This window comes from Lepisosteus oculatus, chromosome 6 (assembly GCF_040954835.1).
Source record: "Lepisosteus oculatus isolate fLepOcu1 chromosome 6, fLepOcu1.hap2, whole genome shotgun sequence".
NCBI classification, from domain to species: domain Eukaryota; kingdom Metazoa; phylum Chordata; class Actinopteri; order Semionotiformes; family Lepisosteidae; genus Lepisosteus; species Lepisosteus oculatus.
This window is the reverse complement of record NC_090701.1, coordinates 38,758,100-38,783,092: the sequence shown is the minus strand read 5'-3', so window position 1 is coordinate 38,783,092 and position 24,993 is coordinate 38,758,100. Positions and strand designations below refer to the sequence as shown.

The 24,993-nt window shown below is 35.4% G+C and overlaps 1 protein-coding gene across 5 annotated transcripts in view; it reads right to left on the bottom strand.

Moving 5' to 3' along the window:
* The window catches only part of pard3aa (par-3 family cell polarity regulator alpha, a), a 428,925-nt gene that overhangs the window by 67,514 nt on the left and 336,418 nt on the right, over positions 1 to 24,993 (bottom strand). For all 5 annotated transcript variants that reach the window (XM_015338942.2, XM_006642876.3, XM_015338940.2 and 2 more), the window contains one exon: positions 22,591 to 22,854. In XM_015338942.2, the coding sequence (XP_015194428.2) occupies positions 22,591 to 22,854 (264 nt within the window). The remainder of the gene's footprint in view (positions 1 to 22,590; positions 22,855 to 24,993) is intronic.

The window sequence follows — 24,993 nt, the reverse complement described above, 5'->3', positions numbered from 1 at the left end:
AGCAGAGATGAAGACAACAATAATGTAAGCAGAGATGAAGAAAACAATCCTAGTCTGCGCGGATGGAGTTTGGCTTATTAATTACATAATGACAATTCAATACAACTGCAGAACACAACCCACAAGAAAAGAGCGAAAGGGATCGTCCTCCCATTTTCTTTGAAAAATATCCCGGTGTGACACTTGCCTGTGTATTTTTGGAAAACCAGACATACTGTAGGGAAAGGACTCCACCTGCTCGATCTGCGGATGTTTCGCACTCACACTTTTTTGGGGGAGGATAAGAAGAGCAAGGCACACAAAAGAAACATCCCTGAAGCCAGGTGGAGGCCAAGTGCCACAGGGGAGTGGGAGTAGTGAAGAGGAAAGTCCGATTTCCTTGGTTTACCCTTTGCCCCAAAATGATGACTCTTGACACTGCAAAGCAGTGAGCTGACACATTTGCCAACACTGCAAATTGACCTGGAATTACTTCTTTTGATTGACAGCTTTTCCAGGGAATTTTTCAAACCCCTCCCCCCCCCTACTGAAAACCAAAAAACAAATGAAAGTACGTGACGGTCATACCCATTACTTCACCACAGACTGACCGCCGTACTGTACAAGAAAACAATACGAGCCCTGTTTTCTGGAGAAAAAAAATGGGAGTATTTTGTAGCTTCTTGACGTGGAATTTCAGTCCCAGTCACGAGAAAGGCTGGGGAAAAAATACCAAGAAAAGACTTGCAGTCAATACAAACATCCAAAGAAGAAAGTAAACAAGTAGGAAAAACAGAAAACTGTCATCGTCCACATCATTAGCATTCGGTGCTGTCAGGGCTTGAAAGCAAGAAAACAAAAAGGAAAGTGCCACCTAAGCAGGGGCACCTGCAGTGTGGTGTTATCTATCCTATTTCACTCTTAGGTCTATACAGGAATCCCACAGCTCAGACTACAGCCAACAGAGGCGGGATTAACAAACAAAAATGGATGAGGAAGAAACAACTTAAAGAGTGTAAAAATTAAGCATTTTTCTAGCCTGCACTCAACTTGCTGCTGACTGCAATTCAAAGTTGGATTTCTCTGTATCTAAAGAAGCCGTGAAGACACCAGGGGAACAGAGGAGAAAATCTCAGAAGGCTATGTAAAGCTTGTGGTAAACAGCTGGGAAGATGGGAAGAGAAGGCTGGGAGTTGTTTATCAGTCAACATATTGACTGCAACCACGGTGTCACCCAACACCCTCGGGACAGCAACTTTAGACACTGACCCTAATTATACTTCCAGATTAAATTAAATTACTTAAACAGGAAAGAAAAGATTTTTTTTAGTTCAAGCACTGGCCTTGCCTCCGATTTATTGTATCTAAAGTTACCTTGATGGGATGTTGGAAAAACTTTCAACCAGTATTAATGTACTGCGGGAGAATATCACCACTGAATGTAAGCAATAGATGTTGACAGATTACCCTACCTGAGTAATAAAAGGTGTAGAGCACATGTAGCTGTGATTCAAGAGAAAAGATGGCAGTACTTTAACAGCAAATCACATCAGGATTAAAACCCTGTATAAAGAAGAAGACAGTAGGCTGCAAAGGCTTATTCCATTTCTTTATCACTTTGGCCCTCCGGGAAAAATGAGGGTGTGTTCTAACAGGAATAAATTCAGACAACCAAGCAATTTATTTCCTGGAGCTGTAAGCCTTGGCACAAACAGAGACCTTTTATTTCCAAGAGTCAGCAATCAAAGCCATTCGTGAAGATGTATGAGATTTGGGAAAACCAAAGCAAGAGCCTGTGAATCAAATGATCACACCTTTGTATCCACAACACAAGACCTAAACATCAAAGCAGTCAAAAGATTAACTTGTGCTTCTCTTTATTTACCAAGGGTCTGAGTTTGTAAGATTGGTAACCAGGTCACATATTAGTGAATTCCAAAATAGTAATAGCTTTTTTACACCTATCTATAACTGTTACACTTACAGCACATTAAGATAAGCATTGAATCTTAACTAATCTTACTTTCAGTTAATTTATTAATTTGCCCCAAACCAAAATTTCACTGAATGAAATTACTATCCTTACCTATTAAACCAACATCTTATTTAGAAATTCAAGCCCAGAAACTAACAGATTTAATACAGTACCCCATAATTCAAGATACTCAGTTAGGCATCACATTATGTTTAATTCTGCTATAATCTAATAACTATAGATAGGTCAAACGACTAACTGGAAAGCTCTAAATTGAAACAGAATGTTTTTAGTGATTAAACCACTATTTTATAAATGGAGCGAAATGTGTTTTCTTGCCAAACTACTGTTTGCAGTCCAGGAATAACAAGTACTGTAGCATATCAAAGTATAGAAGAACATAAGAGAAGTTATAAACAAAAAGGAGTTGATTTGACTCATCCAGCCTGTTTAGTAGTAGCTTATTGATCCAAGAATCTCATCCAGTGTATTGTCTTCAAGTAATGTAGTGTTAATTCTAAAAATAATACCATAGGAAAGTATGGTGGAAGTGTGCTTTTATGGTACAGAATTAAGATTTCACATACAGTACCAATGTATCAGTATTCCCAGTGAAGATTGACATACAGTATAACTACAATCTAATTATTACACAATGACTTCATGGAAGCTTTTGAAAACATGCAAATAATCTAGAGTGTTTCTGAAACCCCTTCATTTTAATACACAATTGTGACAGATACATAAAAGCTGCCTTTAATGACAGTGCTATGCACTCTCACAGTATATGGCTAAATTAATTGATTGGTTATTCTTTGGAAAGTGAACCAAAATTCATATACTATAAAATGTCCACTGCTGACCCTGTCAGATGCCAAGCATACAGTCAGGATGCAAACACAATCAAGTTTTATGATATTTTTTAACCATGATATGGCCTTTCAAATATTTCACCAAGTAGTCATGTAAACATAATAAACTAATTTTATGGACAAAGGTTTGTCATTTTTATAAATTGGCAAAGGTCAATTATTAAAGTTACTAACAAACCCATAACATATGGTACATTTGGTAGGCAATTTGGTAGTAATGGATGAGTATCTCAGGATCTCATAAAGTTGTATCTCGAAGGAATCCAGAGTCTCCAAATATATGAATCTTTTAGCCTGTCAGTATGGCATTCCATTGAACCCAGAAACATTTCTGGTTGCTTTTCTCTTAAATTATTCCTGAGCCAAAATATTTGTTTAGTAAAATGGGGACACAATCTTCTAAAATATCTTACTAGCACATTATACAATCGTAACAAAATACCCCTAGATTTAGATTCCACATTTAATTGCATATTATTATTGATAAAGATTATTTACCTTTTTTTTTGCATCCTCACATTGCCAGAAGGATGAAATGATACGTAAATGCCTTACTACAGTCCCTCTATACTGTATATCTTTCACATAAGTTTCCTCATGAAAATGGGCATTTCATATTTTATATTTATAGTTTACATATATAGTTTACAGTTTACAGCTGGTAGCTGTGAACTGCAGTAGAGGTTCATTGGTCAAAAGACAAATCCTAGAGCTGGAGCAGGTGAGTAGATGAGCAACAGGAGAGTTAAGGCAAACAAGGAAAAACGCGGTCTGCTGCAGACAAGGTCTAAAGCCGGGCGATAGGAAGTGAAGACGCAAAAGAGAAATCTACAAGCTATGGTGAGGCACAGGTAATTCACAGTTCAAAGCACAGGAGGGATGTCCAAGAGACGAGGTTAAAACATAGCAGGGTCGCAGTTCAACTTTATAAGAGAGCCATTCCATCAGACCTGGAAACAGAGGAGGAGGTGATTGCCCACAGGTGAAGCAAGCTTCCAGTCTGATGGCGTTTCCACAGCAAATGCCCTGACAGGACTAGCCTAGACCGCAGCACTCCCATGAAGACGGGTATGACAACATGTTTTTTTTTGTTACCTGTCTAAACATCTTAAACTTGTCTATATTAAATATGATCTACCAGGTGTTTGTCCAGTGTGGAATATGGTCTAAACCTTTTTTTTTGCAACATCTACAAGTGTTTCCTTAGTTAATTATACTTGTTTTGCATCATCTGTGAATCTGACTACTTTGCGAAGTATACCAGAATCCAGATAATTACTATACATCACGAAGAACAGTGGTATTAGCACAGACTTCTGAGCTGCTTCACTAATTACATCATCCCAATTTGTGCATTTTCCCCATTAACTTTCTTGTCCATTAACCAATAATAATCCAAGTACATACTGTACATTGCATTCAATACTTTCCACCTGCCATTGGACAATTAAATCATGATTGCATTAAATTTGAGAATTAAAGTGAAATTAAATTTTTAAGAGACCTAAATCTCAAGCAGGAATTGGTGTAATAAAATAACTGTAGATTTCAAATGCATCACGGTATTTGATCAAATTACTAATTAGACCCATTTTAAATGGTAATGTATAAAATGTAACTGTTTTAGTTAAGTCACTGATTTTTTGGGGAACTGTCCTTTCATTAATTTTGAAAAAAAAACAATGCAAAAAATGCTAAAATGTGAAAGTTCACATGAACAAAGAAGAGAAAGGTCTGAAAACACATTTCTTAAAAACTTGGAGAGACATTTTAAGACTGGCATAACATCTCATAGGGTGTTGAGTTTGATTTTATAGTTGGGTGTGAGTCTGTAGTTCAACCAAAATGGACCCAGATCTAAAATCAGCCTAGAGCTGTATTATCCATATTATTTTTCAGTCATCCAGCTATTTCCATAAAGTATTTCAAATGAAGGTACTTCTGTGGCTGCCTATTTCATAATGCAAAAGGCCTGAACAGGATTATCAGAATTCTATACAAAATACTCCACAGTAAGACGATACACTTCATAGGTTTTAATCATTCTTTTTTAGGATTTTCTCTAATTAGATTTATATTGCAGAGGAATGTTAAAAAAAGGCATCAGTACACATTCTCTCTTATTAGCCAATGAAGGATTTAGTTTCTGAAGCAAGATGAATGATGGAAAACAAATGTACTGCTGCTTTTTTTTCCCAAGAGAATGGAATAAGCGTTTTGCTCCTTACCTTAACACCCCAGAATGGATTACACAAAATGAAAGCACACAACTACACACATGGATTCCCTTACATGCCCTACTCATCACAGGAATGACTTTGAAAGGGATGCAACTAGATTAAAAGGTTAATGGATGCAGTTTCAGACAAACTTTCCCACAATTCTTTTGTCTGTATCCCTTGATGTTCATAAGGCCATCTGACTTGACATTAATCCTATTTACACATAAGTTTGTTCTAGCCACTATTCATATTAAGCAAGATTAAAATGTACATGTCAATGGTGTTAAAAATGTTACCTATCTGCCTTAAAGGGTCAGATGCTATTTTGGTGACAGTTTAACATTGCTGAAGTGTTTTGAGTAAACAGTACCTTTCCTCTTCCCCATTTTTAAAAATAAGCTTATTAAAAGGAGACCATTTTCTCTCACCCCTTTGTAGTGCCTGAACAATTTTATATGAATATTAAATGTGGAATTTGTGTCTATCTTTAAAACAGGCAATCACAAGTTGGATAATCTGCTTTAGTTTTCAGTCCACATTTAAGTCAATTACAGCAAAGGCAAATGCTTGGGTTTTATATATATATGAGCACTTTTCAATTTTCTAGAAGACTAGCATTTTATTAGTCAATATAATACCTTTTTGTTATACTTGGTTCTAAAGTACTGGTAATAATCAACAAAATGCAAAGGCAGCTGTAAAAGCACCAAAATCAGAGGCAATTACAGATGTACTTAAAGTCAGCATTTCACTGAAAAAGCTCCTCAGGGTTTGTTCAATCCCCAGTATTCTTAGTGTGCTCTGCAAAATGATAGGCCAGTACATGACCTGAAGTTGAAGTGATCATAATTACCAGATGCCACGCAGACTAGAGAGTGAGACTGATAGTGAATCTGGTATCTCTTCAACATGTATGTCAATACAAACACTAAACAAAGAATGTTACTGACCATAGTAATTAGACAGCATTCATTGAGAAGTGCAGAACAGAATCAGATACTACAATAAAATAAATCCCTCTTCAGACTAATGATATGAAGGCCAAAGAAATACGCTGAATAAATGTGTGGAATAGCAACACAGTACATAAAATATTATTGAGTTTTTTCTTTTCAGAATTGTTCCTGTATATTTTTGTGGGATGAGTTAAGACTGAATCTTCAAATAACTTTAGAATGTATTGGCTCTGACTCTCACTACAAACAGTCGTCTGGGTTGTTTCACAGTGCAGGGGCTAAAGGAGTCATAACTATAAGGATACGGATCAAGGTTTCTAAACTGAAACTCATCAATGTCCGTACTCCTTTTCTGTTATTTACCTCAATTTTTAATACATCTTCTAAGTCAATTTCAGCCACACCTATCTCAAATCAGTTACAAGTTCACAAGTGTCTAGTTTCTCTAGAAACATCATCAGAAATGTACATCAGAGTATGACCTACACAAATCTTGCAGCTTTAAATTCAACAGACATCCTCAGAAATGTCAGTCTGGCAATTATTATTTACTCTGCTGGTAAACATATGAAGACTTTGTAGAACAGCCACAAATAATCATGAGTTCTATCTTCATTCAATGTCAAACTGTCATAAAACACAAAACAAGGTAAATGACATTTTACATTACTTTTAGACGACAAAACTGTAGGACGTTCTTTACATACAACACACAATCTGTTATACACTATTACACAAATACACTATTTGAGAGACTTTTGGCTGAGCAATAACAAGAAAAAATTGAAAATGTAGTTTTTTATTTATTTTAACATGATGTTTATTTTATAGGATACTTTTACTCTATCCTCTCAATACAATAATTCCAAAATGTGAACTTGGAATTGCTAGCAGCCATTATCTTTTACCTTTTTTTAAAAAAACTCCAGTACAGATCTGAAACAATGTCTTTGAATTTCCTGAAACGGAATCCACCACTGAATTGACATGGCTGGACTCAATGGCGCTTTCTACAAATACAGTAGTTTTGTAGAAACCTGTGCATGACCTCATTCCTCTGTTCAAGACTGTCAATAACATGGACTGCCATTATACTGTCGCTTACCACTAATGCAATTTTTACAAGCAATTTGATGTCATTAAAAAGCTCCTGGCCCCTCTATTTTATTAGTCCCTTTGTGTAATCACAGCTCTGGCTCAGGTTCTCTTATAATCACTTTTGTTGTCTCCATTGACTATTTAATGCTGAATCTAAGCCCCAAAGGAGTCTAATGCAAGCAAGATTCATATTTTCCTCTATTCAGTAAGGCCATTCAGCACAAGGTTTAAAGGAACAGGAACTAGTGGCACACAGTATGATAACCAACTTCCAGCCACAGTGTTTTTGTGAGTCACACTATTATTATAGCAGCATTAACAATTTATATACAAGCAGCTCATCTTTCTGTTCTGTCCGGAGTTTATATTCACTGAGAGAAATAGTGATCAGTAGGCTTTAAAGTGCAGCTAACAAAAATATTATTCAAGATGTTCTGACAAAAAAGTAAATTTAATTTTGTGCCTGCCTGTTTTGATGAACTTTATGTGTTATATAAGGACTTCTTGCATAACAAACCAGAAATGCAGCAAGAGCAGCAAAATCACAGCTTTAGCACAAATACCCAAAATGTACCTTTAGGTATCTGATAAAGTCTCATTCAAAAAAAATAGTACAGTCTCAGACAGTAAAAACCTGCCTTTTCTGCTTGTATTTCAATACCCTAACATAATATTGTTTATTAATCAAGCAAATGAATGATCACATAATAAAACCAATCGAATTACCTAGAATCTTTCACGTGTCAGAAGTCCTCTTTTTTAAAGCCAAAAAAGATAATATAGCTCTTTCCTGCTAACAATATCTCCAAGAAGCCTAATTTATCACTTTCCAGGTGGAAGACACAATGCGAATGGTTCTGCATTTTCATTATGCTTGCCTTGGATCAAAAAGGACACACCTTCCAGTTAGCTGCAGAATCATATGAATCATTACTTAACAACTGAACCTTTTTTTTGCTGTTGTTGTCTAAATCTGAAATTCCCTGAATCATATTCAGATAGATTCACACGCACAGATATGTTTAAATTGAGGTGTCTGGGCTGTTTCTTCTACTATTACATACAAAAAATAGGTAATATGTAACACCATTCTTCATCTGCTGTGCAATCGTATTGTTAAAATGGTAATTTAAGAAGTGGTTATTGAGGTGTCTTAATCTTAAGGGACAATGGTCAACACCCTGGCTCTGTCAACATTTCCACTTTTTGACAGCTTCAAAACAAGATATCTGTCAAGATGTAGTGGTCAGAGATTCATTGATCAAAACATTTTTTTTTTTACCTTAGTTAAGTTCTTGGAACATCATTAAGAGTGTCATATACAGTACAGTCCAGGAGCACAGCATAAAAGGCAGATGCAGAGAGAGAAAAGGAGGAAGACAGGGGAGAAGATAAGAAAACACAGGGAAAGGAGAAAGGAAGAGGAGAAAAAGTGTACTGTATGCTCGGCAAGAGGTCCTTGTCCAGATTATTTGTAAAGACCAGATTCGAGTTACGGTAAGTATGTGAAACGAGAGAGTTTGCCATTCTGTTGTTCTTTTTAGGAAACACTGATTTCCTGCTAAGAGAATCTGTCACTTAAAAAGTGGCCTCTCATGGTTAGTGGGTGCATGGTTAGAATAGGAAGATATATTCCCATTCGTTTTGTAGCATTTTGTAGAAAGAGACATTTAACCATAGTTCATATTCTGTTTAATTTAAAAGGCAGATTCAGCTTCCTGTTGAGTGTGTAGTTGTTATATAAGAGATATACATTTGGTAGTAGTCTGGATTTTTTTTTTCTTGTTGGTCAGAAGGTAGGCCTCAGAGATGGTTTGTTTGCAAGTTTGTAAATAGCATAACTTGAATGTTGAGCGTTTATGTTGTCTGTTGTGTAGGTTGTGTATTGCCATGATAAATATCAGTTTAACCAGTGTGCTTGACATACAGTATTACTCTTTTCACCAAAGCTGCACCAGAGAATAAAGAATTCAGGTACCTCAAATTACACCAATCGCTCGGGTGTGTTCTTGGCAGAACCTTTACAGTTAATGGGAGTTGTTATTATTTAATGTATATTTATTAATCTTCTCAGTTTATTTCTGATATTCTCCATTTTTGTAAACCCCTCTTTATAAAAATATCCTTTAAAGAGGCATGTGGCTTTAACCAGTAAGGGACAGGACTGAAGTCTCTGATACTCAGGGAGTGACAGATCTCAGCCAAAATGAATGCCCCAGCATGTGATGGTTGTTAATGTTAATTTTTTTCCCTGTGGGGGCAAGATCTATCCTGGAACTCTTAGTTTTTGAGTGGAAAAGTATGATTATTACACATACGCCAAGAGTCAGGACTCAAGGGAAGATCAGCAAGGAAAAGAGCCAGATTAAAATGAAAAACTGGACAGCAGGTCCCTGGCTCATACTAATCCTATTTTTTAATATTTAGAAATATTGTGGGAATTATTTGGACTAAGAGTGCAGTCCTTAACCATCTGCACTATTCTAGGACTTACACAATTCATTTTAAAGATATTATTCAAAGATACAAAACAAAATGCTAACATACAAAATACTGTTGAATTCAACAGCTGAATCCTTTCCTTAAGAAGTACAGTAGGATGGTATGAAAATACTTATCTGCTTCTAAATGTGCAATGAATCAGAGTTCTAATGAGGACATTTGATGTGATTAGATTAGATTGAGCTAAAACTTTAGACACTGTGCATAATATCTGACATCTTCATGACCACTCCACCCACTCTGGAATCCACTTTAATAATGATGATTTTAGTACTACGATGAGCAGATCACATCTGAAAGAACAAAAATAGATGGGTCAGAGGTTCCTTGAAGCAGTACTTTCATAAAGAGTGTATGCCACTGTTATGGTAGGTAATTGTATTGTGGCATGTAATTTCGGAATAGTCATTCAACAGCATGGTACTCAGAAAAATGGATTCTGTAAGGTGAGAGAAAGGGAACACAGCCCAGAAACAGTGAACAAAATCATTAATTAACTTTGACCTTATGTATCTTTTTAGAATTTACTTCAATATTTTCTTTTTAAAAATCATTCTCTTGGTTGTAAATCTGTATTCCCACCCCAGATTACCTAAAGTACAAAAATGGTAATAATGGTCCAAAATACTTGGGGCAACATCATTATAATTTGCCAAAAGAATGTCATCAGAGTGACATCTGAATTATTCTCAGATTTTTCTGAATTCTGAGAGATTAACTCTGCATTTACTCTAGTTAATTGTGTGAATTTAACTGCCCTTTGGTAGAGCACTTTTCAGATCTTAACTGGGCCAAATTCAAATTGTATTAGTCTTTATTTCAAAACAGTATGCATAAGGAATAAGGCTGCCATCCATTCACCTCCTACAGGAATTCATGACGTACTTGAAGCTGTTATAAAAATCTTAAAGGTTACTAAATTCAGCCACTGCTTCCTTTCCTATAGGGTCTGTCTTCAAAAGAATCTCACGATATCTCACTTTGAGATTTCCCATCAGGACACAGGTAACACACTATAGGTTAATGTTGTTTTATATTTAAACTATACTTCTATAGCAGCACTGAACTGCACTGTATAGTGTGTGGAGAACTGGTTTCAGTTTCTCGTAATAATTTTGAAAAGATGAGCTGAGGTAACAAAAATTACTTCCTTGAACAATGCATTGCAATTCCCCACTCCTTGTAAGAAAGATTGAGTGACGCACCTCAGCACTCCCTGTGTACATAACCAAGGGTCAAGCAGCAAAGACAAGTGTCAGTTCTTAGGCGATCAGACCTACCAACAATCCTCAATAAGGAAAAATATGACAAGTGTTATCAAATGTCATAAGTATACCAAGGTCAAGCAAAATATAGCATATTTTGTGGGAAATCTCTGGAGAAACAAACATTCATTTGGCTCTTTATTATGCTTGGCCAACTCAGAAAGTACTGGGACCAAACATATTTGAAGTAACAGGATACTTGTAATAGCATTCACCAATGAAGCAAGAAAACAGACTGTGCCACACTAACTTAAGCAAATGAATAAAATCAGGGTAATTGGTTTCTGTTGCATAGATGCAATCAACATAACATAAAAGAAACCAATTAAAACTAAATGTCTGTTTTTTCAGAGCAAAACCAAAGGCTTTTCTATGGCCTTATGTGAGTGGAAATTCCATGCTGATACAGATGAAAATGTTATAAAAGTATGCCATTTATTAATAGTTTTTAATCATACATATGCTTGTTGCACTGTAAAAAAAATATGTCTTCCGAAACTAAACTTCACTAGAATTCTACTCAATAGAATGTGACGATATGGGTTCTTTCTGTGAGCCTCTGGATTGTTTTGTAGGTAATCAATATATTTCATTTTTATTTGTTTTGTGTTTCATCACTATATTCAGCTGTACTGTATAAAGAACGTGGTCTTGACAACTATTTGTCATTGTTCACACAAGTGGGAACCTGTAGCTTTCGTAAGTGGGAAATAAATCAAATTTAGATGCCATTTTAGAAAAAGAGGACCATTTCATTACAAATATTTAAAAATACATATGTGTGTTGAACTTCAGATTAATTGATAAAAAAGCACATCAGGGTGAACAAAGTGTAAAAACACAACTGCTTACAGCTTGAGGATACAACTACAAAAGAAAAAAAAACTGGAGACAGACACCACTAGACTAGTGCTAGACTTAATATTGGCGGAAGAATGATGTCAAACCGAAGGCACTGCAAATGACATTAACAGCAATGGACAGCTGTGAAAGACTCACACTGAAGGTGTGAAGTCTCTCTCTCAAAGTGGATTATGGGCAGACCTTTCAGAACACACAAATTAAATGTACATCCCAGATGTATCCTCTGTCACTGCGTGACCAATTTCCATTTCCACCTATATCAAACAAAATATTTTTCTTTTGTTTTTAAACTGGGATGCTGAACATTTTTTGTCACTCATGATGCAGGTGTGCACAGCCTCATACAGTATATAGGGGAAAGCTTGCCATATAGATCCAAGTATTTTTAATTTGGTTTTAGATGGAACTTGACTCAGAGCACAGGTAGAATGTTATAACCACAGGAAGCAGGAGAATGGCAAAAAAAACAGAAGCATCTACAGATACTGACATTCAGACCCCTGCTGTTAGAGGTCTGTGAGCATCAGACTGAAAATACTGTGTTCTGTATCCAACAGTTTTAGTACTGCGCTCAAAAAGATAAGCTCTTATTTGACAATGTTCAGTTCAATGTCTTGTTTTTAATGTTCATAAAGTTTAACCATGATTAGCATTCGTTATGTCAACCTTTAAGTCAACCTAGGAAAAGACACACATTGCCCACAGAACGACATTAGTAACGACACAGACATAAGCTGAGAAAAAATCAAATCAGACCATTTCCATACCCAGAAATTTTAATTGTCTAAATAATGATTTATCTGTTGCTTTTGCACAATGCAAGTCTCTAATTGTAGCCTCATGCATGAGTTTTGGCATGGCAAATCTCTGTATATTTAATAAAACTGCTGCTTTCCTGTAACCTTCCAGTTCCAGCTGAGTGCCTGATTCCATTATTAACTTCTAGCCACTATGGAGTCCTGATTGCTGCCTTCTCAGCTGTTAATGTGAAGAAGTCTTGAAGCAACAGACATCACCCAAGTCCATCTCATTTAAAGGACCTCACTTACACACTGAACCCTGCTGATCAAGCAACCAGCCAAGGAATCACTTCTTTTTACAAGCACTAATTTCTAGTTAAGATCCTGCCGGACAATGTGTAGCTTTGATTGCCACTTCATAAACAGCTTATTTTGTACACAGATTTTGGCGTCAAATGCCAATTACTTCCCATTTTCTGTAAATGTTTTAATACTCTATTTGCAATGAGGCCACCCTATGAAACAGTATAATGATCAACTAGAAGTTGAACAAATTTCCCCTAGGGATGATAATAAAGTTCGAACTGAAGAAGCATAAAGGGACCAAATGAGAAATTACTTCTCTCGAAGAAGGTTATTACTAATACAACCTCAGGCAAACTGGAATACGTTAGAATTAGTACAGAGATCAAACAGAGCTGCTTTTTGGACAAATTATACTGTTACTGCTTTACTCAGCTGAATCATTTGCTGCCAACAAACAGCTAGGCATTCAGTTGCAGGAAATAAAACTACCCTAGAGCTGCATTTGACAACAGAAACATGGCAACTTTATGATGTCCAAAAAATTGATTCGATTTTGTAAACTGAGAAAACTTCTAACTCTCTGTACCAAGTCAGTTAACAAAGATGTGTACTGCTTGGCTTCAGACGTGACTTTCAACCCAGTTATGCTGCAAGACCATTTCAGACTGTGCTGTTTAATATATTTCTGGTCCTCGATAAGATAGTTAAAGAAATCTCTCTTTTATGCCCATATTTAAATTATAAATATGTTTGGCTTCAGTTTTTGTCAGGACAATCATAAAATAAATTAAAAAGCATTTTTTTTGCCATCAATTGAACAAAGTTGTTTTTTAATTTTATTTGTGTTACCCTCCCAGAATGGAGTTTTAGGGTGTGAACTCCACCCAGTCTTTCTCTATGACACTATGCACACTCCATAAATGGAATTAGTAGTGAAGAATGGTTTTATTACTTTAGAGAAAGTGCTTTCTAAATCTCAATGCAAGGATACGACCAAGAAAAGGGTTCTGCCTCAGGTGTGTAATGCAAGACATTCATCATATACGTTTTTTCAAAGTGCTCTGCTGAAAAATGGACAAGCCAAAATAACCTGTAAGGAGGCCTTCAAACTGCGGTTCAACTTTTGTCATCCTTTTTAACTAGGCAGTCACAAGTTTCGTCAAGATGAGTTTACAGCTCCAGTATTACTTTTTCTAGGTGATAATAAATGCAAATTACAATAAACAAATATGAGGAAACATTGCAAGTGATTTTTAAGATAAAACTGTGTTCAAAGGAATGCTCCACAATGTTAGAACTCATGCACTTAAAATATTATGGACCATTTGTTTATGAATGCTGATCTCTGCTATTGCTGAAGAGACAGGGTCTTTTATTAGATAGGAACACAATTAACATACATGCCAAAACCATTAATGTGGGCAACATATTTTCAGAGTTCTAAGATGGCAGACTGGTAGTGGATTAGCTTTTAGCACTTTCACCTAAAAGTACTATATTCATCAATACAGTACTTACCCCCTTTTGTGATATGTTGCCAAATTCTATAGCAGTCTCTTATTTTTCATTGTGTACAGAAAATAATTTTTGAAATACTCAATTCCCTAGAGGCCAATGAAAACTGTACTTGTCAAGAGCCAGTTTTATTTGACTGACTAACAGAGTAGGAAAGCTCTGTTGTGAAAGATTCATTCGAGGTCATAAGAGAATCACCAGATGGTCTATGCATCAGGATCCTTTTAAAAATGAAAAATAGTCATAAGTCATAAAACTTCAAATGTTACAAAAAGCCTTGCAAACAAACAGCTTTATGTCCCAGGTTGCAAACACACTATAAACTTTAGCCTTTAGAATGTGTTTGGCTACAAAAGAATAAAAGATGAATCTTAAAATTATACCCATGACCTCATCTGAAACTAGGGGTAACTAAAAACAAGACAGCAACAGCAAACTGAACCAACATTATCACATGAGCCTGATGACTGCCTTTCAATAACACTATGTTTCCTCCTCACCAATTTCCAGTCACCAATGCATGAGGTACAAGATAAATCTTGAAAATCTATGATTTAGACCAGCAATAAATCTTACACAATTCTTTCCCCTTTTCAAGATGTAATAGAGTATAATAGCTATGGATTTGTTTTAAAAGAGGAAGTAAGTTGGTGGAAAACAGATTGTAAGCAAATTAACACAGGTCGGTTTATCACCTAGGGAAGATGAGAACATTTTAAAACGGCTTCATGGTAGAACTCAATCGTCTTTACCATAGTTTTGATTTATCTTCCCAAAAACAGATAATGTAAAGATCAATATTTAATGATTTCTTCCAGATGAAGATGGGTATTTTGTAGCAGAAAAAGTAGTAAGATCAGAAACAATTCACTTCATATGTTACACTTGCCGCTGTACTGCCATCATCTCATAAAGACCTTGATGTAAGACAGAGAGTTCTGCAATTGCTGTTGTTAATAATCAATATCAGGAAGAGAATGACTTTGATAAAACAGAAGCATTACAGCATAAAAGGCAGAGCTGGGCTTATTTTATGAACAAAAAATGATGTGACTGAAGGTGACAAATGATTCCTTTCTCAGGGTGGACTTTAAATCACTACCCATACTGCAACCTTCTGACTGGCAGTTCACTTCCGTGTTATCTTTTCAAATGTTTTTTTTCTGATCAGAGAAAAAGTCTATTTTTTGGAGGAAAAGAAAAACGTAAAGCATTGTTGTATCCATCAGCACTTTTTCATGGAGAGCAAAAATCTAAATTCTCACCTGTGTCAAAACAACTGGAAGTGAAAACAACGCTTTCTCCCTGTGGTGTGAAATACAAAATACCTTCTATTTCAACAAATACTGAGTGAATTCCAATTTTCATTTACTGTATTATAAAGTACTATAAACAATATCTTTCATACTTAAATATTTTTACATAAATACTAGGAAAGGTTAAATGATCCTGCTAGTGTTAATGAACGTATCATAAATTAGCAGTGATTTTGGCATTTTCATTGGGTCGCTATGAAATTATTATATAAGGTCATTTTTAAAAATATGTTGACCGACAAAATCTTTAAGGATTATAGGGAATTTATTTATCCCATCTTAAAAAACATTCTGTTCATTGGTTTTAAAGAATACGTTTCTACCTTGAGGGGCCTGAGATTGATAAAAGATAATATTAAGTGACAAAGATAATATTAAGAGAAGGTATAAAGGACAGGAGAGAATTTTTGGGATGTACTAGATGATGATGTGAAATCTCAGCTACATCTGGAGGGCAGCTATTCTCCACCTGTAATTTGGTCATTTTAAAATTGTTGGTAATCCTTCTAACGGCGTCATTGTGTACCTTCACATTCAATCGTACTATTATCATTGTCTTTCTGTTTCATTTTATTGAGGCTGCAGCTGACTTGCTGCCATATTTACCACAATCCATCAGGCAACAGCCGCATTTGAAAAAGAGTTTATCTTCTTTACACCATTACTCCGCTTTATCAGGTGTAGTAACAACATATCAGAAGACAGCTTTATTTTCGATCTGGATTAGAAGGCCTTCATTTGCAAACAAACTGCACTTGGAATGCCTCCAGAACGTGCAAATACATTAGTCCCTCCTCCGCAGTTTAGTCAAACCTGGCTCTTCATTTTCAAAGTTTCCAGAAACTTCTCAGACTGTCTCTGAAGCCCTGTGCAAAATCTGTGCCTGTTTTCCTCTGAGTGACCCATCACATGGCCCTCCCACTTTAGCACACCTTCCTGAAGATTACAGCACTCAATAACGTTATTTTGATAATATTCCTTTTTATAACAGAAAACCATGCCATACTGTATTTTCTGTCCTGTTCTTTTGTTGCAAAACATATTTATGGTGATTTGTGCAGTGTATTAGGTAAAGCCATGATATAAATATAGACATATAATGGTACAGGAATCTTTTTCTATTATATTGCATTTCTTTTTCCTATTATTTTTAATTATGCAAGAATAGTTTTTCAATGTTTCTGCATTGTCTTTTACCTTACACTTGTCAATCTTTTTACACTGTAAGTGATTGACACAATAATAACAACAACAACAACAATAGATTATTATTATTATTATTATTATTATTATTATTATTATTATTACAGCACTCAATAACTGATACAGTATAAGCCTTATGTTAGTTTTATCATATTCATTTTTATAATAGAAAACCATGCAGTACTGTATTTTCTGTCCTGTTCTTTTGTTACTAAGCAAGTTAGCACATATGTAAACATTTAGTTGCCACAGGTTTGAATGCATGTGCAGTGATGACAGAAGTAGTATTCAATAGCTACTCATATCATTGAGTGTTTGTAGTTGCTCAGCGTGCATGCTCAGCCTTTTTTCTTTGCTGCATGCAAGACAAAAATCTATTCAAATCGTCCGAGTAATTTTCCAATGTTACCTAATAGGGAATTCCTGTTATACAGTCTTTGACAATGCATGCAATTTAAGTGACCTGCAATAAACATTTTGTCCATATAATGTGTGACATAACATCCTTAAATACTTTCCAAAGATTATTGAACAATGTGATTAATGAATTCTCTTGGAAAATCCAGTCCTACTTGGTGGTTTTGCTATATCATGCATTTGCAACACTATTACTTATTCAAAATCCTAGCCCTACTAAAACCAACTGCTTTTTGCATTTAGAAACATTCCATAAGCACAATTTAGAGTCTGAATAATTAAAACACTACATGAACATTATCAAGAATACTTCTGGAAATTGATCTCTTTTCCATGACATCCAATTTAAAAGTCCCTAAAAAGAGAAATCATGGGCACGTATTAGTAATAGGACAGTCTTTGGTATATCTAGTAAGTTTGTCCTCATCTTTCAAATGTATTTCATATTACTTGACATTGCAGATATTTTCTTGTCTCCAATTAAAATTAAAATAAAACAAGGTTCAAAATAACCTCATCTTTTACTTTGAAGATCACGTGACATGACTAGGACCAAGTGCATAATGCTTTTAGTTAAAACTACAAAGAAAATTCAATTGACCATTTACAGATTACATTATCTAATCTTTCATCCCAAGGTTTCATGTGAAACAAGCAAAAATATCTTTCATGCTTTAGCACTCTGTGACCTTTTAAACATGTACCTTATTAAAAAAAATGTCACAATTACCATTTCAAAACTTCTGAAAAATAGGAGCCACATCAGCTACAAACTGCAGTTTGTCCCATTTCTATATTTTGCAGATAAGGCGCCATTTTAGGATTTCAGTACAAAACAAACTTTCCAACAAACAAGCTATGCCTGTTTTTCTTGTATTCTTCTCAATACAAGACACAGGTGCATGTGTCTCTATACACAATGTATACATAACCATGTATACACCTTCACACACACACTGTGACATTTTAGGAGTTTTTGAAGTATCCCTTCAGGGTATTATGTGCATTTTTTTCCATGTAGTACCATTTGGCATCACAGGTTTGTGTACAAAGGCTTCACCGGTCTAAAACCTAGGCAGGTAAAATTCTGTGTCAAAATGTATCATTTAGGACATCTATTTATCAAAGCTGAGAAGTGTTTTTTTTTATAAACATACATTATCTGCTGTGCTATATTCCTGTGGTGTCACAGACACTAATCATCACAGTGGCCTATCTAAAATTAATTCAGTAATTAAATTACCTGGCAATTTACCTGATGTTAATATAGGTCAAGCATGGTGCTGCTGGTAATGAGGGTCTTCGAAATACCACATTGTACAAAATTATTTATAAAGATTCTATGCAATTTTAACCCTTTCAGTGAACTAAAGCTAGTTATTTCTCAAACGCATTTTCACAAGTTGGTTTCACAAGTTTCACAGTTAGATGCCCAAGACAGATTAATTGATTTTAAGTTTTTAGCATTTAAAGTTTAACATATTAATTGGAGTATTTTCCTGCCTTTAGTAGCTACAATGTGATGTATCTTGTGTTGACACCTGTCTGGTGTTCAACTTCAGCGTCAGGGCAAAATTTCCTAAAACTCTGGGAACTGCAGCAAAGTCCTCTTCTGAAGATCTCCAGCCTGCATTTTAGGAACCTAAAAGACTGCAAGGTAGCAACCACAGATCCAGAATGATTGGTATAGAAACAAAAGATAACTGAACCTGGTTGTAAATACAGCACTGTAACTCCTTTACAAACTGTAGGCCAAAACTAAAGTCTGGAGTGCAGGGTTAATTTATCAGCCTTGAGACTGCAGGTTCAAGTCTCAGGCTGTGCCACATGACAAAGGAGTGTAGCAGGAAAGTCCCCTTCTGTTGGCTGAACACCTACATTAATAAGATCCCATGTGATGACTATGCTCTGCTGGTTCAACACCTTCTCAGTACTGTCCAAAAAGGCAAACAGCTTATTTTGGAACATTTCTATATATCTTTATTCAGATCAGGTTAGTGTACAAGTACTGAATTACTGAAGAGGGTCTGAAGTCTAGCTCAACATAATTCAAGTGAAAACAAAAAGAGTTAATAATTCTAAATATATACAATGCTTTGTATATAATGTATATGAAATAATCTTCAACCAAGCAGTAAAATTCAAATGTTAAAAAAGTTACATTTACTGACCTGAGAGTTAGCTTTTGAAAAGGATCAATCAATTTTCAAAATGTATTACTACTACAACAATCTTTATCATACTTAGAATAATTTATTGGAGAGCTGCTTCCAATCAGATTACTTTCGTATACAGTATGTATAAGAATTTAATGCATCTTTGAAAAAAAAGTGTATGCAGTAAATAACCAAAATAGTCTTGATGTCCTGCAGAACAAATAACAGAAGTGAAGTAGGTCTACCAAGTGTTATTGTTTATTATCAGTTTAGAAAGTCTCCAATGTGATAACAGTTAACTTACAAGGTGTTCCTCCACAGACTATATATACTGTATATATTAACTAAATTAGCACAATCAATGTTTTGGGTTTCGCTCATTAACTGAAGACATTACAAAGCTCATCAGTACATTTTATCAGATCACACCTCTATCTGATCGTTTAAGCCCTATCAAATTAATTTTGATTCAAAAAGTGTAGTGCTTATATGCATATACATATCTATGTATTCATACAGATAAGAACTTCATTTCAATGTGCAATTACAGCAAAGCTATGAAAGACCTGCCTCATTTCTTGGCAGAGTAACAAAAAACTAATTTAAATTGTCACAAAAAAGTAATTTAGTAAGTAAAATAAAATATGGTGACTAAATGTCAGTTGATGAAAGCAATAATGAATTTGGCGTTGGAATATAACTGAATGACAAGCACTGCTAAAGTCAAATATAGGCCTTACCACTTTTGCATATTTATTTATAAGATTACCTTCCTTCTTACAGGCAGTTTTAAGTTTTAAGTATCACTGAAGGCAAGAACTGCAGAAAAAGAAACAAACACAGGCAGACAAAAGCAGAACATGACATTCACTAGCAGAAGGTGAATGCGTGTGACCCTATATGTTTGATTAATCTTAAATATTCTAAACAACTACAAACAATTTATTCATGTCCTTAATGTCCACAATCAATGTTATTGTTAATACCTGGGCATTCTTCCCGAAGTTAAATTATGTTAAGGATGTCCTTCCTGAACAAAAAAACTGAAGCCATGGTAAAGTTTCTTTAAATGCACAATTCCCATTTCCTGAAGCACCTCAGGATGCACAAGCAGCATTTTGGAACAAGTAAAGGTTAATTCTATGCTGAAAAGCAGAAGGATGAAACAATGTTCAGGTCTGAAGAAGAAATTTTGCTCCTTTTTGGGGGGTATCTGCATGTAAAGGGGGTACCTATGTATGTCAAAAGAGCATTACTAACACATGAATCAGGCATGAAAATATAACTACTTCATAACCACTATACAACATATTATAACAATACATATAGCACTTTACAACAATTTGTGGAAATTACATTATTGCCATATGATCATTCATAACATATCAAAATGAGACATACAGTACCCGCGTCCATATCTGAGAGCAGAACCCCAGAGAGAAGTCAGGTGAAATTTCTAGATTTTAAAACATTAAAGACTCAAGCTCTAAAGGGTTTTTATGCAGTTTCTTTATGTAGTTTTAGAGTGTTGTCTACTGTTTATGAAGGAATTTTGATTATGTTTTATTTAGCCTCATTCAAGTTAAATGTTACCAAGGTAACATCTGGTTTTGAAACTGGCATTTCCTTAATCCATCAATAGATTTAAAACACACCTGCAAAAACAGGTGAAAACGCCACTAGCATTTTAAGATTTGTTTTCCAGTGAGAAAAAAAAAGTTATTGAAAATCTTATTTTGTTGATAGTTTACAAAGCAAGAAAACAGTCTTGTTTTCGTGTGCCCTGTATATCCTGAGTTATTTAAATTAAATTGGGAAACTGTATAAAATACTCACAGGAAATTATGCTGAAACAAAAATAAAAAACAAAAGAAGGGAATTATTAATAATGCACTGTCTCTCTGGCCACTGTATGATATATAAACAAAATCTTGAGTGACAGGTTTTTCCCCCCCGACAGTCAAAAGTTATGAAGGAGCAGCTACTTAAATGATGTTATTCTCTGCATCTGTCCAAACTGAAAAATGACATTTTTTATAGCCTGGATCTGATTCCCAAACTCCTGCAAACCCAAGACACTTCAGAAGTAGTACAAAATGTTTCACAAAGGAAAAAGATTTAAAAGTGTCCCTTACAAAAAGCATTGTTTTGTTGATAAAATACAATGCAGAATTTCTGACCTGAAATTTATTGTTGGAAGAAAACTGCCATTTATGTACATAGAACTTTGAACTTCAATTATAAAGAATTAAGATGCTTAACTGCAACACGTTTATTTGCAAGGTCATGAAAGAGAAAGCTACATTTTCAAAGAGCTCACTTTCGTGGTACTTCACAATAAAATTAAACTTCAATTATCTGTTAACCCATGTAAACATTCTAAAAGCGTTTAGAATTCCTGATCAACATATTAAAGATCATCAAAAATATTCAGAGGAAAAATAAAGTTATGTGTTAAAAACATTTATATCATGCAATTAATTATGCTATATACCATTTACAACCAATAATATTGTACAACATAAACAAACTTATTCACATGATTTTTTTCCTACATCTAAAGTCACAGAATAGGACTTCCCCTCAACTTTAACTGGTTGTGCCTCTTTTCTGACCCCTACAATTAGTTAAATATAACAACCACTTAGCTTTACTCTAAATCTTAATGTTGATTCATCTCAAGTAAAGACTTATCATCTAACTGTGAAGGGTGCTATGTTTCGAAAATGTTAATGTAGTCAGAGTGCAGTCTGGTAACAGCTTTGTGGCTTTGTAATGGGCTTTGGGAATAAAACGCCCATTTTTTAATGTTAATGTTTAAGGGGATATACATGACATGCCATATTATCAGATATTATTTTTCATATATATACATTTTACTGAACTTTTTTTTTTTCTGGGTGCAGTAGTTAGCATCTCTGGCTTGCAGTGCTGGGGACCTCGGTTCAATTCTGGACCTCTGGTGCTATCTGTGTGGAGTTTGTACTGGCATGTTAATTGGCTTCTGAGAAAGTTGCAAGGACTGGCGTCCATTCCAGTGTGGACCCTGCCTTGCGCCTGTGGCTTGCCGGGACACACACTGGCTCCCCTGTGATCCTGAACTGGATGAAGTGGTTAGAAAACACATGGACGCATCACTTTTCTCTGCCACTCAGAAAAAAACTGTGTTCCAGAAGAGCATTACTACAGTAACACTGTGCTTACCTTTCGGCGGAAGGAGCGCGGCCGTTGCGTGACTTGTTCACTTGTGCGTATAGCGCTTCAATTTGCTGGGGGTCTTCTTGGGGACTTTGTGGTCTGTTGTGCAAGGAAAGATTGTGCCCACTGTCCATTGATGATTCCAGTGAGCCAATACCAGCGTATGTGTGCTCTTCGTCAGATCCAAATGTCCTGTTGATATCCTGGATTTCAGCATAGTCCCTCTCACGAGCTTGCCTCTCTCGGATTTCTCTGGTTTTTGCCTGAATTCTAGGGCAGAAAAAGTTATATGTTATATCCCGTGGCCATTTAAACTTTCAGGTTTCAAATAACTCAATCTTCATACAAAAATAAAACACACACATCTTTCTAAACAGCAGGCATGACATTATTTGCACAATAATCAACAAATGGCTGTACAATTCAGAAACATGCAAAGTCTTTTGAGCCAGAGTATGAAATTCAGGCTGGATGTTTAATTTCCAGACTTTCATGACAAAAAGCTCATAAAAATGACCTTCCTGTAGGTGTCTTCACCTTCTAATGATCCCTTTACAGGCACAGACAATTATAGATCTAGTTATCTTAAAGGATTGCAGGAGTTCAACTGTGCCACCACATATTCAGCTCATAACATATTCAGCTTCTTTAAAATTCACATGGTGGTATGAAAGTAAAACGAGTCAAGAAATACTGTCAATTCATGTCTAAGTACTATCCTAGAATCATGTTGAATGGTTGCCTTACTGTTTCACCCTGTCAAGGCCAGATATACTGTACAATAACTTGGTAAGTCTCTAGCTGAAAAACAAAGCATGTGAAGGCCTGGAGTGTTCTAGTGTTCTAAATAGGCATTCTGATTTAGTGAAAAGTCACTCCACAGAGAAGGCTGTTAAAACCTCCCTCCCTCATCATCCATTTATAACAGTACAGTGTTTATCCTCAATAATCCACTGTTTCAGAAGAATCCACTATATAATAAATATTGTTGAATATTAAATAAGCTTGGAGTCTAAAGCAGTTCACAGTTCCAGTGATGAAACACATACAAATCCAGAAAAAAACAACTCCTGGATGTTTTTTTTAGGTTTCTAAATCTGAGAATGACAAGATAAGGATTAAAAATGTTATAGCACTATGCCAACTGATGAAATTCTGCAAGCCAGGAGTGCTCGGATTGTAACTAAATGAGATTTAAAAAATCAAAAGGGGAAAGATTTCATGGTGCCTCCTGGCACAGCGCTGTAAAGAAGTTTTCTATTAATCTTCAACAGCCAAGAAAACTGCATTCTTCTTATTAGAAGAAAAATGTCATGAAAAATGATATTTTGGAAAAAAAACCTAAATGTTGATTAACACCATTTCATGCAAAGGTTTCCTAAATCTTTTACGTTATTTATAAACAATGCTGCCTGAATAGGTCTTCTGTAAAAAAAAAAAACAAAAAAAAAAAAACACTTAAGTATCTTCGAAAAATATTTTACCCCCTTTGCAAAGCGGTCTGAATCTCTGTAAGCCTCCTTAGATGTTTTCATTTAAAAAAACAAAAAAACATCGTACAACACACGGCATTATTCAAACTTCTATGCAGTGACAACAGAGCACCTCTTCCTGAAAAGAAGGATAAAGAATGGAGGAAAATTCCCTAGAGCACTTTGATTAAAAAAATATTTCTGACCTTATTCCAAGGCTCACCTCCCTTAACTCAGTCCACCTCTTTAATGCAAAGGGTTTCATACAATAGTTTCATTGAAGTGTTCTTGCACTTCTCAAGTTGGTTTGTATGAATAAGGTCTTTTTAAGACAATATTGTTATGGGAAGAAAGCAAGCAGATACCCCAGAATAAAAATATTGTCATCTCACAGGGATCACGGGTGCGGACAGAGTAGTGATGTCCTGCTGCTTGACCCTGTCCAGCAAAGCTCAACTCTTAGTAGTTCCAGATGCGTCCTGCTGCAAGAAGACACCTGATTTTACTTTTATGGTGCTCCCACAGGTCAACAAGTATCTTTGTTCTGGGGATTGTCTTTCCTTATATTCTCTCCAGCAGGGCTCAAGTCTGGCCTTCAGAACCTTGGCTTTCTTTCACTGAATCAGAGCAAGCTACCGAGGATTTCACAAGCTCTGCTTTAGCAAAACAATGTCTATCCATGCCAAATTTGTTATCTTAAAAATAATAAGTGTTCAATTTTGGCGTGTACAGCCATTTCTGTCTCTCTTTAAACAAGCACACTAAAAAAACAGGCACCTTATTAAAGCCAAAGTGTTCCATAGAAAAAACAAACATCTGTTTTTGACTGGCAAATATCTAAACCAGAGGTAACCAAAATCCACAGACCAAACTCTCATTTTGCTCTCATTTCTCAAGTAGTTTAATTGTTTTGATTTAATTTAATCTAATTGGCTTC